The sequence below is a fragment of the Poecile atricapillus genome, chromosome 2 (genome assembly GCF_030490865.1).
Source record: "Poecile atricapillus isolate bPoeAtr1 chromosome 2, bPoeAtr1.hap1, whole genome shotgun sequence".
Lineage (NCBI taxonomy): Eukaryota > Metazoa > Chordata > Aves > Passeriformes > Paridae > Poecile > Poecile atricapillus.
The window spans coordinates 93,184,828-93,203,098 of NC_081250.1; the positions used below are offsets into that span (position 1 = coordinate 93,184,828).

At 40.2% G+C, this 18,271-nt stretch overlaps 2 protein-coding genes across 5 annotated transcripts in view; one reads left to right on the forward strand and one right to left on the reverse strand.

Moving 5' to 3' along the window:
- The window catches only part of INVS (inversin), an 85,573-nt gene extending 72,199 nt beyond the window's left edge, over positions 1-13,374 (reverse strand). Inside the window, exons 1-3 of one of the 3 annotated variants that reach the window (XM_058831929.1) lie at positions 13,240-13,374; positions 9,501-9,670; positions 3,729-3,895 (exon numbers count right to left, since the gene is read on the reverse strand). In XM_058831929.1, coding sequence (XP_058687912.1) covers positions 3,729-3,895; positions 9,501-9,606 — 273 coding nt within the window. In that variant the 5' untranslated portion in view covers positions 9,607-9,670; positions 13,240-13,374. Of the gene's footprint in view, positions 1-3,728; positions 3,896-9,500; positions 9,671-12,077; positions 12,098-12,613; positions 13,165-13,239 lie in introns of those variants that run through there. The other 2 variants (XM_058831930.1, XM_058831931.1) reach the window with 2 other exon arrangements.
- Positions 13,375-13,396: 22 nt separating this feature from the next.
- ERP44 (endoplasmic reticulum protein 44) overlaps positions 13,397-18,271 on the forward strand; it is a 48,277-nt gene continuing 43,402 nt past the window's right edge. The window contains exon 1 of one of the 2 annotated variants that reach the window (XM_058831937.1): positions 13,397-13,612. In XM_058831937.1, the coding sequence (XP_058687920.1) occupies positions 13,556-13,612 (57 nt within the window). In that variant the 5' untranslated portion in view covers positions 13,397-13,555. Of the gene's footprint in view, positions 13,613-13,965; positions 13,985-18,271 lie in introns of those variants that run through there. The other variant, XM_058831938.1, reaches the window with a different exon arrangement.

The window sequence follows — 18,271 nt, forward strand, 5'->3', positions numbered from 1 at the left end:
AAGTAACAAAGTAACTACTTCAAAAGGAAGTACCTTTTAGGTACCATTAGGAACAGAAAAAGGATTAAGGAACTATTGTGACACTATCACGTCAGATAACACTTTATATGACGATATGGATAGTGCTGAAATCTTTACCTATAATTTCAGAAGAACTCTGTACTATCAACACATAACAATCTGCATTTTGAGCAGTGGATGTGATTGCTGGCATTCTGAAGGACTGGAAGAAATGCATTCACAGAAAGAACTCCTTATGTAACAGTAATGACAAGCATGATGGAAGCATAAGGCTGTCTCCTGCTCTGAAGACAATAGCTGGAGGCATAAAACTTGCCGAGAGGTGGATGTTAAGAATAAAATGTAATGTAGAGCTGATATGTACATATGTGTATGGATTCACACACTTAACCAATACAGCCAGGTTTGCAACTCACACAGGTTGAGTCGGGAGCTAGTTATACAAGTGTTGATGGCATGATATGTTACAGTTGTTCATTTAAGTCCTACCCAACCAGAAATCCATCCTAGAGAAGAAAAGCAACTAACGCCCTAATTCATTTTACTTAATACTGATGATTTATGACTGAATTCAGGTCAATGCCACATTTCTGAATGTTTGTTCTATTATAGGGATTAAAAAACCCACAAGCAATTTTACTAGGACTGAAATACATGAACTGGCAGTTCTCTTACAGTGAAATCTCAAGACAGAAAAATGGCAATAGTTTCATCTCATCCTGCAGAGAACAAAACCAACTGTTTTTATGATAACCAGGATTACTAATGGGAGAGACACCATCTTGAATCCAAACACATGAATGAAGACATTCAGCTCTCTTCAGTCCAAGATGACTAAATCATTGCTTCTGTTTGGCATTAGAAGACCATTTTCTCACAAACTCTTTGCCTCTGAGACAGTTCTGTGATTCCCAAAGAAAGGCAGCAGAGACAATTTTTTGTCAAATCAGCTGCGAGACTGTTTCAGAGGAACAAGCGCAAAGGGACACGTAAAGGCAGCTTGTAGAATGATGACCCAAGGAGTCTCAAATATTCTGGCAACAAACTCTAACCCTCAGAATGTCTGTCAGCTGTGATCTGATGAGCAAGGTGTCACAAAAAGCCCTTCTCAAAGATACAGCAAAGAACAGCAAAAATAATCCTGGTACTTAGAGAGGAAGGTTCTGACTCAGGAAACCTTACTTCATTTTAGCTCTATCTGCTTTAGTTAGCATCAGTATAGAAAGAAGTGTCTTTTCTTCCTACATCTTCACTGGTTGAATGTAAAGGTCTGTAAACCTTAGCTTCTCTCTCCCAAGAAAAGGAAAATTAGGATGCAACACAAGTACAATTACTTGTGTAATCTCCAAGTACTGTCCTTTCAAGCAACTTGTACTTGTGACTACCAATTAATGGGTATTCATAAAGTCATGTGAATCTGTTTTTGATGAAGCACAGGTCAGCTACTGACTCACAAGCTTGAACACAACAAAAAAAAATACAGTGGCCCTGGTAAATATGTATATTCATGATTAACCAACACGGACAAAACAACTTTGGAAATGGGTGATCTCACAGCATGTTTCTTTTTCTATCTGAAAGTCAACTCTACTTAGAAATTTTATTTTTGGAGAAAAAAAGTTAGAATATAAACCAAAAGTATCAGCAAGAAATAAGCAGAATGCAAAACATTATTTAACCAGCCAAAACTGCATGAAACATTAAGTTGTTTTGAATTTTAATTTTACACATTTTTCAGGAGACACGACAGAAATGTAGATCTTAAAATGTTAATATGGAAAGAATACAGACAAAATTTTACACACATGAAATGTTCATTTCATAAGATGGCATCAATACCAAGTAACTGTTCAGAAGACACAGAAGGGAATTTTAAAGACAGCTAAGTGAGGCAAATAAAAAGCAGTTGCAAGGGCTGTTTCCTGACCACTTCTTACTATGGGGTGAATCACATCTATCTAGTACATTACACAGTAGAAGAGTGACTACATAAAATCTACCGCTACAGTCTTTATCTCATGTTGTTTTACCTTCCTTTTCATCTGCACTGTCAACTGAAAACACATCTAAGATGGTCCAAGTATCCCATATTAAAATTTGCACTTTCAGGATTGAAGCAAGGCGTAAAGGAAATGGAAAGCACATGCAGTTTGCAGATATTATACCAAGGCAAAATCTCTCTTGCCTTTAATTGCTATAATATAAATATCCACAATATGAACATTCAGACAAAGATTTAGACAAGACTTTATATTGTTTCAATATGCTAAAATGTATTTTAATAATCTGGGGAAAACATAGTTTTTATAATTAAGTTTTTAATATGGTGAAAATGTTCATGTGTCTATCACACCATAAAATCTGAATGCCTGTATGAATACCAGGCAAGTAAAGTATGTTACAGCAATTTTTTAAGTCTCTGACATTGCTGCTTTTATGAAATACCTATCTTTGAAACAGCAACATGCACAGTAAGCTGGTTGGGCCCTTAGAAATACAAAATTAATCCCGGAAACAAGGTTATGATGATGACTGAATTATTATCTTCATCAGAGTGTAATGGTATGTAACCAAGCAGATGAATTAGCCTATTTCAAATCAACTACAACCTACAACACTTTACTTCCCTGCAAGGTAAATAAAGTGTTACTCTGTGTTACCACAGGCCACACAGTCCCTATGGACTCCCATGCAAATGTACCTGGAGAATATCACTTTATTATAGTCTTCCCAAGTCGTTGTTTTATTTAACTGCTCCTTACTGAATACCATGACCATACTATAGCGGCCTTTAATTAAATCTATTTAAAATAAAATAATAAAAAATTGCAGGTTGTATTAAAACATCAGAAAAATGTGAACAATTATGAACAGGTGACAAGATATATATAGAAATGGCTTGCTATGAAAACCATGGTAGATGCTCTGATACCAAAAGACAGCAAACACAGACAAAAAAGTGTTAATTTTTGAGCAGTTACAGTTTTAAACATACTATAAAAAAATAAAATAGTAAAAAAAAAGGCTGTTTCCTTCAGTTTGAAATTCTACTCTTCTCTGTGGAGTCTTTTTCACAGTTTTTGTACTCAAATGTCTTGGTTAGCAGCCAAAGCCGCTCCCCCCCTTTTCCCCCGCCCCACCATCAGCAGCCTGCTTAGTGTCCTGTGGAGAGACTGTGGATACTTCCCCCAGGCCTAACCATGCTCAAAATTTCTTGCAGCTCTGAAGTTACGCTTTCAATTACCTTTTATTTTATTGCTGAATACTTCCTTTAGCACTTTTTCAGTGGGACAATATAACTGGACAGCATAATAGACTGAGATTGTAGAAGGAAAAACAGACAATAATGGACAGACCACTGGCTGCAGGGTAAGGTAGAGAATTCAGGAGTTAAGTTAAGCCCAGGAAGAAGGGTGTGGGGAAGATGATTTTAAGGTTTGTATTTATTTCTCATTATGCTACTCTGATTTGACTGGTAATAAATTAAACTAAGTCGACTCTGTTTTGCCTGTGACAGGAGCTGGTGATGGATCTCTCCTTGCCCCTATCTCAGCCCATGAGCCTTTTGTTATATTTTCTCTTCCCTGTCCAGCTGAGGAGGGGAGTGACAGAGCAGCTTTGATGGGTGCCTGGTGTCCAGCCAGGTTCAGCCCACCTCACAGCTGTGGTGAAAACCCTTACTTTGTAAGCACTTATAAAGTAATTACCTTTTGTGCAGCAAGATGGAGAGCAGTTCTTCGGCTGCGATCAGCTCTGTTAACATCAGCTCCAGCCTTCAGCAATGCCTCTGCACAGTCCAGCCTGTCAGCCAGCACACAGTACATAAGTGGAGTTCTTCCAAACTGGTCCTCTTTATCTTTCAGCTCAGAGTTTCCTAAAAGCCAAAACAAAGCGCCCACTTAAACCAGTAAAGTATACTAGTATCTAGCTAAAAGCAGTACTTTTTAAGAAAAAGTAATCTTATTATAATATGAACAGCAGGTATGTCACTATAATCTATCTGATGTGAACAAAAAATGGAACATGTGATAAACTCAGAGTTATTGCATTTTATCCTACTTTTACTGACAGTTACAGAATATTTCAAAATATATTTACAAAAAAAAAGTATATTCAGAAAACATTAGTTCCATAAATATACCTACCACCAGTAATCTTCTGCAGTGGCATAACTACAAATAATTTTCAAAAAGTAATATGGATCTCGGCTGCACAGATTAGTTTCAAAAATATCAACAATAGCACAGAAACCAAATAGACCTCCTGAAACCTGCAAACACTGTAACTAAAACAAAATTTGAAGCCTACGCACAGTAATGTTTATTTTAAAAGCATAAATGTCAATATTACATCAATACCATTATTTATTTCAGGGTGCCTTACCATATGGAAACTACTGAAATACTTCTCAAGCTTTATTAAATTGATAAGGTTAGTAAGGCAGTAATCTGAGATCCTATTCAAAAAAGTCAAAACATTCTTATTCTTATTCACAGTCCGAAAAACCCTCCAAGCAAAGCAGTTTCACTATAAAGTTTCATATTTCCATGATGTCACCACATAAAGCACCTTTAACTTCATGGGTACCAACACACCCAGACTCTCCATATCTCCAGTGGAGCAACCTTGTCTACAATTACCCAAGGAACATTGAATTTTACAGGCAAGTTAGTTTTGCTTTTTAATTATTCCTTTGTCTGCATGACTGTTGATGCTTCAAAAATACTCCAGCAGAGGCATGCTGCTTCTTCACAAAGTCTTTGCTCTCCCCCAGCATATTATACTTATCTACATATCCAGTAATTTTATTCTTAATTATAATTTCTATTGATTCACCCAGAAGAATCACGTGGATTAAATATGAATCAAGGGGAATATCAAGAATTAAAATTCATTCCCTACCAATCAAGCCACTTAAAAAAAACACTGTCAAGTAGGATACTGCTAGTCAGAGAAATCATTTACTCACTCGGTACATTTTTAGTTCCTTTAAAACTATAGAGTGAATACTATGTCAATCACATGACTCATTCTGTAACACATTTTTTTTTGCCTTGAAAGTGTCATTTGCATTAACAAAAATCTTTTTGCTCCGCAAGAAAAAAGTTTAAGAACGTTTCCAAACGCCTCTGTGATGTAGATATAGTAAAATTATTTTTATTCTTCACCTGTGGACTTGTCTTCTCCGACTGCCACTTCACCTTGGCAACCCACTGGTTTTCTAACTAATTTTTATGCCACTAGCAATTTACTGAAAACCAAAACAACAAACTTCTTCTACTGACCTATATCTAGATTTCTCAGGAACAGACTGGCAGAACACCTTATTGCATTATAACACTAACCTTCACACTGCTGTTTAGCCTGCTCCTCTGCATTTATTGTGGTTCCAAGCATGATGTAACATGTCACTGTTCCCAACCAACAGGCCAGATTCTCTAATTAACTAAGTACAGACATGTGCTCTTCCAGTACTAGTTCAATGTGGTCACTTAGACATCACTAAACCACATTTCACTGCTAAGTTCTAACATAACCTAAACAGTGTCTTAAACTGCTTGAAGCCGATGGGACTTGAACACTCAAATATATTAAGAGAAATACATAAACATTCATTTCTTCCAATAAGACACAAGCACATGGGATTATGCTCAGATAACATTGGTTCTTAAATTGGCAGTGTCCAAAACCAGTACCTTTCTCTCAAATTCCAGTTCCCTTTCTGTTACAGAATGTTAGGGGATATATATACACACATATATATATATATATGACTTAGAGACTAACAACAAACAAAAATGGCCTAAAGCTCAAGTGCAACATAACTAAGTATAGCAACAGATACCTATGTTCATTTTCAGTTCCCAAAAAGTGATGTAGCTGATGACAAGGAGTTTCCATGACTGCATACAGTCTGAGGGAAAAAGGAGCAAGAGCTTCAAAATTAGATGCCAGTAATTTGCCTGACACTCCTGCACTGTTTTTTAAGGTAAAGAAACTATCTTTAGCTAGCAGTAGGTTTTCTCCTGTTATTTACCAGGGCTCTGTAAGGCCCTTAGAATGGCTAAAAGAGCACTTCCCTAAAAGGGTGTCTTTGCACTCAGGCTGAGCTGCTATATCACCATCAGCTGCTAAGAGGAGATTAAGCTGATGAAAGTCACTAGCCACAGACCTTGTGAACTTCACAGCTGCAGCAAATTGCTATTTTCTGCAATCAAGAAAGCACAGGTAGCCTTCAAAATGTCCGCATATTAGCGTATCTAATGAGTGCTTTTGCAAAAACAAATTCTCTTCACATACCTGCCTAATAAAGGAATTTTTTAATCCCCTTTTAGAAACAAAGTCTTCAGCCCACTAGAATGTGCACTCCATAAGCTTATTGCCAACAGAGGTCATGAACACTACAGAATCCAGGGCCCAAGTCCAAAATTTAAGTCTCACAGCTGTACTTCATCACTTCCTCACACTCTATGCAAGCAGTTATATCAGACTCTTAACATCTCTATACATTTTTTCAAACCAGAAAAGGAGAAAGGGCAGCAGGAGGGTGTGAATTCTCCCTAATTATTAAAGGATAGATAATTTCTTCTCACTTGCAAGAATCTTGCCTGCAACACCTCAGATTTATTCTACCTCCCACAATGTAGAACAGGCAAGAGAGAAGTAGAGAGGAGGATCAAACAATAGCACACAACTGCATATTTGTAACCCATAGTTTAGTTAAAATTTACAGTGAAACATCACATCCGAGATTTAGAAGCATTAGGATGCAAGCAGTGCATGATAAGGGTTTTAGAATGAGGAGCTGGACTGAACAGACACTTCAGTAAAATGACTATTGTAATCATTATTATGTTTTTCTAAACAATTAAAACAATTAGATGCCTCTTCCCAAAGCATAAAATGGAAAGTGATCCTTAACTTTTTCTCACTTTTTTCCCTAGGATCAAAATCATAGAGATGGATTTTAACACTGATGAACTGTTAATTAAAGACATGTTCAGTGTTGTGTAAAAACACAGGAAAGAAAATATTGTGAGCATTTCACAAAGCCCAAGAACATACAACTCTAAAACAACATGATACAGTACAGGACAAGCACACTTCTGTTACAACACTGGTTATACATGACATGTACCTCATGGTATTTAACCCACAGGCTTTTTAGAAAGTCCTGTGATTAAGCACTAGCAGCAGTTAACATACAGAGACACTTTTTTCCAAAGCCCCCTTTCTCTAAATAAATTTTCTACTACCTTTGATTCTGTCTGTGCCTCTTTCTGGCACAGGGTACCAAAAAGAACACAACATCCAGAACACACTGTATTATTTCAAACACTTGTTGCTTTAAAATTCATCCATACTCTAATTATATGCAAATAAAGCATCTATGTTTGTATACAGCCGCACACACTCCCCCAAGCTACAGATGGCAGAAGGAAAAACCACCAAAGAGGTTTGAGGGGCTGCTCTAAGAGACCATTTGGCTAGCATCTATGCCCCTCCTATGTTAATAACTGAAGAAGAAAAGTATGGAGAGGAAAGTAATAATGAATTTAGGGGTAAAAGGTCCTCCCTGAAAGGAGGAGAAAGTCAAGACTTTTCATCACTGCATCCACCAGTAGCTACGTATCTAAGATATGCAAAGCTTGGCTGTATTAGAAAATTGGTGAATAGCATCGATCGCTCAGTTTGCTTCTGGCATCAAGTTATACTTTCAACAGTTACTGGTAAACAGCTAAAAATATTACTCTAATGCATTCTTCTTCTGCTAGGCAATATGTGAAGTTTTGGGGTTTTTTTTTTCCCTTTTTGGTCCAGTTCTGGCAAAAGTAAGGTCTGTGTCATATCCTGTAAAAACACGGCAAAGCAGAAAAGCCAAATTTTGCTAGTACAGCAAATGTTACAAGGATTGTGCAGTTTTCTCTCCCATGCAGAAGTAAAATAGCATCTTTATCTTGTTACTGCATGATCATCATTAAAAGAAGAGCAATTTCCTTAACTGATTCTAATGGCTGTTTTGTGGTATATTTGACAAGATGTACCAGCAACAAGAAATAATCTTACCTTAGTGCTTTCAAAAATATGTCTTTTGGCTGAGATTAACAAAAACACACTGAAGTTACCAAAAACTCTTTGTTGCTTCTTCAGGATTTGAAAGCCCAGACCTTTTTCCACCTCCACATGCAGGCAAAAGGATTATTTAGAAACCCAGGTATTTAAAGCTACTTTGTAGTTGAATCTCACAGATTTCTAGAATATCTCTGTATCATCTGCTGTTTATAAAATGTTTTTAAAAAGAGCAAACAGATAGCATTAAATGCAAACAGTATATGTTTGAACCATTATATGACAAAATAAAGTTGAAGGTCCAACAAAAAATAACTGTTTCAACAAGCGCAGCTTCTCTAAGTTCCCTCCTTCTATCCGTTCCCTCAAATGTGTTCCTGTTGGAGTCAAATCAGTTCTAGTTATGTTTTGACAAAATTAGATACATCTCGTAAAGAAGAGCCCCTTGCTGCTTTCTGTACAGCTTGGACAACAGATCCACACAGGTCTTCACCTTGCCTTCAACACAGGTCAGCAGAAGATACATAAAGAACCCTGACTGCTGGTTTCATGCTATTAACATTAAATTCTTCACACACATTAAAACTGACAGTAAGTGGCATAAATACAGCTGGTGCCTCTTACTATTTCACAGTCCTTCAACCCTTGCTAAGCTCTGGGAATAGGATTTTCCAAAAAAATGCTGAGCATATGGAACTTCTTCAGTATCACCTGGAATTGCATTTAATCAGAAGCTCTGAAAAATCCAAATCTTCACCTATAATATGACAGCCTTCCAAATATATGCAAGACTGTTTTTGGAACATAGAATATATACTGCTTTTGAAAACTCTTAACCTGGAATGTAATATCACTCCTGGAGAGCAAGGGAAAGCAAAATCCTGAGCTTTTTAATGGATGGGAATTATTTTTTTTTACTTCAGATTCAATAGGACTAGACTTTCCCACTACCTTTAATTTCTCTTGAGAAACACTGCCAGTCTATCAGAATCAAAGTAACAAGTAAGGCTGGCTCATTTTGTTCACAAATACTACACAGTGACAAGACTTCAGAAACTGTAATAAATTTTGTGTAAAAGTACGTTTATCAAATTTCCCGAAAAGCAATTTAAAAAATAAATATTTGCAGCCAAAGTATTTCAGCACAAAGCACTTCTCCAGAACTTCAAATTTTGTGAAAGGGGTTCTATAACTTACCAATTTTCTATTTTACTTCACAAAGAAGTACCAATCAAAGGCAACAGGCAATAAAAAGTAAGAAAAATATGTCATATTTTCAGGGCAACATTTATTCTAGAAGCACATATAATCAAGAAATCAAAAATATCTTAAAGATCAGAGCTGTAAGTCAAAACCACAAAGCTTCAGTTCTGAAGTAATCCAAATGCATCTACAATGAAAACATTTACCTGCTATTAGCTTTTGGAGGGTACTCTTATCTCCATTAACAGCAGCAGCATGCACTTCAGATGCTAATGAGGAACCACTGAAGAGGCAGTTTGCTGAAATATTCATACTCTTTCAAGGTATTACTATAGGTCAGATCTGTGCCACCAACATTTTTTGTAGAATTTCAGTTCTAGAAAAAAAAACCAAAACCACATTAATAAAACAGAATTATTTTCATAGTAAGTCATTAACATTATTCAAACAATCTAAAGACAATAAACTTCTGTTAAAAACAGTAAAGAAAAAAATGTGGGGTTTATCTGTGAATTAAATCTACCTCTAGCCGAAATTCACCAGAAAAATAGCCTGCATTAAGAAATACCTACCTATATATTGTGGTTTCATTGCCTTAAACACAAATTTCAGTCCAAAAGCATTGCAAAATTCAATAAAATGTTTCTCTATAAATCAAACAGATTATTCTTCAGAATGCTGCCATGCATGCTTTAATTCCGTAACCAGTGAAGTTTGTTATGAAGTATGAACTTATTATAATTCTGCAGTATAGAACGACAGAACATCCTAAAGTGGAATGGACACACTGGGACCACTGAAGTCCAGCTCCTGGACCTGCATTGAACATGCCCAAGAATCACACCATGTACCTAAGAACATTGTACAAACACTTCTTGAACTCTGGCAGGATGGTGCTGTGACCAATGAGTGGGGAGCCTGTTCCAGGGCCGAAATATCCTCTGGGTGAAGAACCTTTTCCTAATATCCTGCCTAAACCTCCCCTGACACAACTTCAGGTCATTCCCTTGGGTCCTGTCACTGGGCACCACAGAGAAGAGATCAGTGCCTGCCCCTCCTCTTCCCCTCATGACGAAGTTGTAACTGCAATGAGGTCTGTCCTCAATCCCCTCTTTAGGCTGAACAGACCAAGGGACCTCAGCTCCTCCTCACATGGCTTCCCCTTGAGGCCCTTCCCCATCTTCATTGCCCTCCTTTGGACACTTTCTGATGGATTAATACCTTTTTTATATTGTGTCACACAGAATTGCCCCCAGCACTGGAGGTGAGGCTGCCCCAGCTCAGATCAGAGCAGGACAATCCCCTCCCTTGCCCGGCTGGCCATGCTGTGCCTGATGTCCCACAGGACAGGGTTGGCCCTCCTGGCTGCCAGGGCACTGCTGACTCATAGTCAACTTGCCATGGACCAGAAGCCCCAGGTCCCTTTCCACACCACTGCTTTCCAGCATCTCATTCCCCAGTCTTTTCATACAACCAAGTGCAGAATCCAGCACCTTGCCTTGTTAAAATTCACACAGTTGGTGATTGCCCAGTCCCCTGACTTGTCGAGGTCTCTCTTACAGGGCCTCTTTGCCCTCGAGGGAGCTAATAGCTCCTCCAAATTTTGTACCATTTGCAAACTTGTTTAGTATCCCTTCCAGCTGCACATCCAAATCAATAAGGAAGATAGTGAAAATCACAGGATCGAGGATGAAGCCCTGCAGTGCCCCACTAGCGACAAGTCCCCAGTCTAATGTCACTCCATTCACTGTAACCCTTTGTGCCTTACCCATGAGCTAATTGCTCACCCAGCACATGCTGTGTTTACCTAGTTGTGTATTGGACATTTTGTCCAGAATACTCTGAGAGACAGTATTGAAAGCTTTACTGAAATCCAAAAAGAGACCATCAACTGATGTGTCACCTGACCCTACTTCCATTGGGCATACACCTTCTTTTTTCCATTAGCTTCGAAAGAAGATCCCTGGTCAGCCAAGCCAGCCTTCTACTTTGTGTGCTTGACTTCTGACATTTTGGAAGTGACATCTCCCGTGCCCTTAGGAGGTGATGCTTAAGAAGTGACCCACCCTGATGGACCCCAATACCTTCAAAAGCATTTTCTCAGGGGATCTTACTATGTAGTTCCTCCATTCTCTTCACATTTTACCTCTCAACAAATAAACTAAAATATAAGAAATCCAGGGCCAATATCATAAAGTTCAGCAAATACCAAAGAACTTAGTGAAGAACCAGCAACATCCCAATAACACTGACAATAATTTTTCCATAAAACTGACTGCATACAGAAGAGAATTAATAATGAAAGATGTTAATAGTTTCCAGATGTAAGCAACAGTTACTTCTGCATAAAGTGTTCACAGTCGTACAGGTGAGAGAAGCAGCCCATTATCTCTACAGCAGCTCTTAGTAAAGTGACATGATTCCATTGAATGGGCTAATTCTGCATCATAGAAGTTCTGAAATATTAAGAGGGACTAGAAAAGGAAAATTTTTTAACATTCCTCAGGTATTTTTCTCATGTATATAATAAACAGATGAACTGCAGTCTGGAGGACTTGCTTTAAAATCCTCATTAACAAAGCAATGAGACATTTTCAATAAAAATCAAGAAATAAGAAAAAGATCTGCTTATAAAATGCTACATAATTGGCATTATTTACTATTATTATTATTATTATATGCATCATATTACTGGAATCAAATAAATAATTCACTTTACTTCTTTAAGGTAACTTATAGTAAAATATGAGCCTTAATAAGTCACAAAATGAAGGGACACTCACATGGACACCAAGGCCTCTTCAAGGTGTGTGAAATTCCATACCAAACTACGATATGTCTACTTTGCATTATGCAGATAGCAAGATTTACATCATTTTTCTATTCAGCAAAACATGAGGTTGTGAAAATTTGTACATAATAGCACAACTATGCTATCAAATTTTATTGATAGTTTCCAAGTGAAGACTGAGCTTTGAAAAAATATCAAAGATTTTTCAAATGCGAGTTAGCGCACAAGATGTTCATTCTACAGATCAAAGAGCACAAGTTCTTAAAGTAGTCATAGGTGAACTGATAAAAGCCGAGTTTCAATTTCAAACTATAAAAAAAACATGACTTGTATGTACATCTTTGTGTGTGAGTATTTGCAGCTCACGAAACTGACAGGCCACAAGATTTTTGCAGGGTCTTACAAAGTCGGAGCTTGTCAGGCTTTCTTTGAAACCAAGTCAGTCTTGACTCGGAAAAAGGCTGATGTAAAGGATTTTCTTTTAAATGGTGTTATACCCCCTCTCCCTCCTTACACTCGGGTACATACTGGAAATGTGACAAATGCAAAGCGCAGCTTTCTGTGATCTTTTTGAGACAGCTCTGTAAGGTCTCAGAGCACGTACGTATTCTGCAAGGTCCGAAGTTTTACTGGAAGAGGGTGAAGCCCTGAATTTTGGGTGTTCTTCATTTTCAGCACTTACAACTGAGGAAGCGACAGAAAGCGCAAATCTATTGAAGCGCCAAGGGATAAACATCAACGATGACGTCCCGCTCAAACTAAAGTTTCCCGACCCTCCCAGCAGCCGCTCTGCCCCGTCACACACAGGCTTCCAAGCAGAAAGTTTCCTCCCAAACTCCGAGGACACGAAGGCCACAAGGCGCACAGTGCCCAAATATCCCCTTCTCATATTCCCTACAGCCAAACCCGTGTGCCCAGTCCCGGCGGCTGAAGGTACAAGGCGGGATCCGAAGGAAATGCGGACAGCCTGTGGGGGCTGGCAGGGAGCGATCCAGAGCGGAAGAAGGTGCGGTGTCCCAGGACACCCGCGCCACCGAGGCGGGAAGGGTTAACCCTCCCTCAGCCAAACAGCGAGAGCCGCCTCCGCCACTCCCTCCCTCCTTCCCTCCTTCCTTCTCCCCTGCCCGACGCTGCAGCTGCGCCCCGTAACTCACCTCCACCCCGCCTTTCTCATCGCGCCGCCGCCGCCTCCAGGCACCGCCCCGCGGGCAGCCCCGGTGCGCTCTGGGATCCACTCCTCCTCCGTCCCTCTCTCCTTTCCTTCCTTCTCCCTTCCTTCTCCTCCTCCTAGCCCTCCCCTTCCCGGAACTACGGCTCCCGGCGTGCCCCGGGCGTGCGCGGCGGAGCGCGGGGCCCCGCGGTGGAACTTGCCCGGGTGTTTCCTGGCGACGGGGGGAAGTGGAGGAGCCGCCGCCGCGGAGAGTGGGAGCCGCGCTTCTCCCCTCCCCGCTCCCGGGCGCCCGATCTACCATGAGACCCGCCATCTTCCCGCTCCTGCCTGACCCTGGCTGCCTCCTGCTCCTCCTGGTAAAAGCCGCCGGCTCCCTGCTGCCCTTCCCTTCCCCGCGCCGGCTCGGGCAGGGCGGCGCTGGGGTGGCCGGCGGGCCCCGCTCGGGGTTCTGCTCTCGCTCCCCTCCCCCGCCCAGCAGGTGCCCGCGGCCGGGAGGGAGGGAGGGCGGGAGGTCGGGAGCGGCCCCGGCCCCGGCCCCGGCGGCGGGGCCCGGCGGTGTGGCCGAGGCCGATAGGCTGCGCGCACGGGGTGGGGCCGCGCCCGGGCCCGGGCCCGGGGCAGTGGCCGGGCGGGCGCTGCGGCCTCGCCCCGGCTCCTCGGGTGCCGGAGCCGGCGGGAACGGCCGTGACGGGGCCCCTCTGCAGCCCCCTGAAAGGGGGCTGTGGCAGGTGGGGGGCGGCCTCTTCTACCAGGCAGCCAGCGCCAGGGGAGGTGTAGGTGGGATGTGAAGAGGAATTTCTCCACAGCAAGGGTGATTAGACACTGGAATGGGCTGCCCACGGAGGTGGCGGAGTCACCGTCCCTGGAGATGTTCAGGAAATGACAGGATGTGGCACTTAGTGCAGTGGTCTAGTTGACACGGTGGTGTTGGGTCATAGGTTGAACTCGATTGTCTCAGAGGCCCTTTCCAGCCTCATTGATTCTGTGATCTTTAGTTGTCAGACTACAGCATTTTTTTTTAGGCTGGCATTACATGCATGACCTAAGCCACCTTCCGGCTTTGCCAGTACACAAATGCAATCACTGACGTGTGTGTTTTGTGGAGATAAGTTGCCTGTGCTATAGTTCTTTTTTTTTCTGTTGTTTTTTTTTTAAACAACAACAAACTAACAGACTGGTCTGATGATTCTTACTTTTCCAGAGATGTATTGGGCCAAATTCTGCACCTTTCATAACATGACTTGGAAAAATAAGGAGGACTTGGTGTGGATAAATTTTAATGTGATTTTTCTCTTAAGATACTAAGGATTTTAATCAATCTATTTTAAACATTTGAGAGAATAAAATGGGCCAGAAAATGAAAGAATAATTGGAGGTAAAGGTGGCTAGATCTCTAGAAGTCCAGAGAGGAGCACAGAGTAATACAGCTGCTAAGGAATGGAGGAACTGGTTAGGAATGTGAGGACACATCCGCAATGAACAGAACAAGTACTCATTATCCCTTTGAAATGTGCACTTCTACCTGGGTAAGCTCTGGTTAAAGTAAAATGAATGTGCTGTCATTTCAGGGTTAGAAAACATGTGTGATTGGTAGGGTTTGAAAAAATATATTGACAGCAATAGCATACTAAAATATGAGAGACTGAAGTGAGGAACCTCATACTTTTTAGTCACATCTGTGTATTAAAACAATATTGTTTATGTGCTAGATTGGTTTTCACTATTATTTTAAATACAGACTAAGGAGCAAAACCAAGTGTGTACTGTTTAAAGACACCAGGGAATGTGTCCATTAAATAGACAACTACAAATTTGAAAAAGTGGGCCCAAGTTAGTGAGTTTTTCTTTCTTCATAGCACAGTTGATCAATGCAAATTAAATATGCATCAATAAGAACTATATTTGCCAATGAAAAAGAAAACCAGCAGGAAATAGCTATGATCTACAACTTGTCTGTATTTTGTCTGCTGTTTCTTTGTGTATAGGTCATTTAACCCATTTCTAATGTGATTTAAAAGAACTGTACACAAAAAAAATTTAAGAGAAATACAGTTCAAAGTTGTTTTTTTAAAAAAATACAATTAAGTGCAATGTTATCTGTGTAATTATCTAGTGTCATTATAACAGCCATGGCCCTGTGTTGTAAGGTGCCTGGTTACATGAGTCACGCCAATGAACCATTCCTTTTAGCAGATTTGTTAAGAGTTTTGGAGAAGTTGTTCTGAGCAGTCCAGGACTGTGAGGGGATCCTCTTTCTTTAGAAAGGCTGAAGAAACTTTGTAGAAGTGTGTTGTTTATTTTCTTGTGCTATTCAGTGTCTCTGATAAGGTGTATCAGATTAGCTTTAAAGTTCTGGTAACTTTGTTTTTCTTGTCAGCTGCCGCAAATACTTAAGACCAGCAATGCAACTTGGCTTTGTGCTCCACATCTAAAGGATGTGCTGCCTAACAGAGGCTTTTGGAGCATGGCATGTTTTGTGGATAAGTGAATTTATTAGTGTTACACAGTGGTATGTAGCTGCAAAAACAGCTTACCAAGCTGGTCTTGCTTAGTAGTAGCAATGAAGTTAACAGGAATTATTTTCCAGACTTTTGGATAAGCATATTTATTTTCCAGATGGGAATTTAATCTGGTGAAAAAAATAAGAAAAGATACAGTGTCAAATCAAAAGAAATTCTGTTGTCTAAAGTTTGACAGTAGGAGATCACTACAGTTGTAAAGGGCTTTGTGTCTCATGCTAATATCCTTCTTCCCTGGTCTCACTGACGTTTGGGTTGGCATGAGGGAGATTGCAGTGCTAAGGGGATACCTGCAGTCTCAGCACAACCCTTTGCCCTTCTAACTTTTCCACATTGTACTGGGCTGCTTGGAGTTGAAAGGAGACTGGAGAGAAGACAGGGAAGATACAGGCTGGCACGACCTCTGCCTCCAGAGCTGAGTGGAGGGGTGAGCAGTGCATGGCACAGGCTGTGGAGGGTCTTGTACAGCAGTTTGCAAGACTGGAATAAGAGATGCGTAGTAATGCCATGGGGGCCCTTGGAGAGTGAGATGTTTCTGTCTTGTTGGTATGTTGCTTAATACTGGGCAGGACAGATCTTTAAGATGAATCCAAGACAGTGGAATAAATGCTGATGGAGGAGTGGCTCATCATATTCTCCCCTAAGGCAAGGTGTGGCTTTTTGGCTTTGCTCTATCCAATCATTCTATATGTTTGCCTGTACTCGCAGTCAGGTATACTTTGCCTTTAAAGAAGATTCTAGAACAAGACACTGTTGCACCTACTTCTTCTGCATGTGTTTGAGAGGCACTTGTATTGCTTAGTGCTTCCCTGGGAGGCTCGTGCACAGTGCCCCTGAGCAAAAGCTGTGGCTGGAGGAAACCACCAACGAATAGTGAGGGAATGTGAAATGAATGTTTCATTGAGGGAATGAGGAAATAAAAAGGGAAGTTCCTAACTGGAAAAAAATACTGTAAGGTAGTATTTTTGTTTCTTGTTTTACTGCCACTGCCTTTCATGTCTTGATAATATGACACCAAGTACCCAAGTAATGCAAATAAAATTAAATAAAAGTTGTCTTTTAGCTTAGTGTTAAATGTGTAGTGAGTTGCCCAAAGAGAAGTTGAACTCTAAATTTTATGCCTAGAGTGTATATCTGTGCATTTGCCTCTCTCTGCATTTGTATTAGAAAACTGATTTTCTATTTGAGACTGATGCTCAAAATACTATATTCTGAATGTGAGCATGAGTCAGAAATTGTAATTACAGGCAAAATTTAGACCACTGAGCTTTATACGATGAAATGGGTTTCCTTCAAGAGTAGCACAGGACTTTTGAGTTGTCCATCATCTGCCCATGATTTCTAAACAAGGAAATAGTAGGCAACTGAGGAACAGTCCGCTTTGGAGAGAGGAAGCAGGGAAGTCTTGAATTCTTATGAAGACAACTTGTATTCTTTGTGCTACGCCATAGGATGGGCAAGTTTCCTGTTTGGAGTGCTCAGGAGTGAAGAGAGAAGAAACTGAACTGTTTCTTGGAACAGAAGACTCAAACAATGCTGGAAAATGTATAAATGAGTTATTGACAGTAAAATCTCAGAGATTCTGTTGTTGTGGCTGTGACAACACACTCCTTGTTTTTTCTTGTGATATCCTTACTGTTTGCCTCCATAATCAGCTTTGGTTTTTGTTTGGTTGGGTTTTTTTGTCATTTTTTGTCAGGACAGCTTTCTTAAGCAAGAGACTAGTCCTTATATTGCTTTCTCAAGAAAGAAGAATTACCACGTTCTGTATGTGCAAATCAAACCTATTTCATTTGAAAGACTTAAGGATTGTATGCTGCTATTCAGGAGAACCAATTTTTCACCTTGCAGACTCTTTTGTAAGCCTCACTTGTATAGCTTCCAGATATTTTGTTTGCTTAAGGGGAGCGAATTGTCTTATGCATAAGGCAAGTGTACAAATATGCTGTAAATTTTATACCAGGCCTTCTTCAAAACCTCTTCAGGAGAGTCTAGAGATAGATTCAAAAACAAGTGCTTTAATAATGCTTAAAGTGGGTTTGGATGCATTAACAACAACTTGTTCATTGAATAAGTTCTCTGGTGGTCCAGAGGAGGAAATGCAGGAACATTTGGGGATGTAAGAAGAAACAATACAGGCTGCAGAGATCAGAGCCTAAGGAATATTTTCTTCCAAAACTCCAAGCTGGAGAAAGCTCCTGGAGAAGTAGAGGAGGAGAGGTGTGTTATAGAGAATTAGGAAAGGATGTGAGATAAAATTTCCTTTTGAGAATTCTGCCTTTTACATTCTTCTCTCCCTAACATGTTCCTTCATCAGGAGCATCCTAACCATCAGTAGAAACACATGCAATTTTCTTTTCCAAACCTGTTAGTAATGTCAAGTGCTCAATGTATGTTAAGTAAAGTTAGTAATGTCAAGTCTAATTACAAAAAGTTCATAGATAAGATTTTAGAAGTTTGAATAATTTTATTTTCAAATTCACTGTCTCTCAGGTA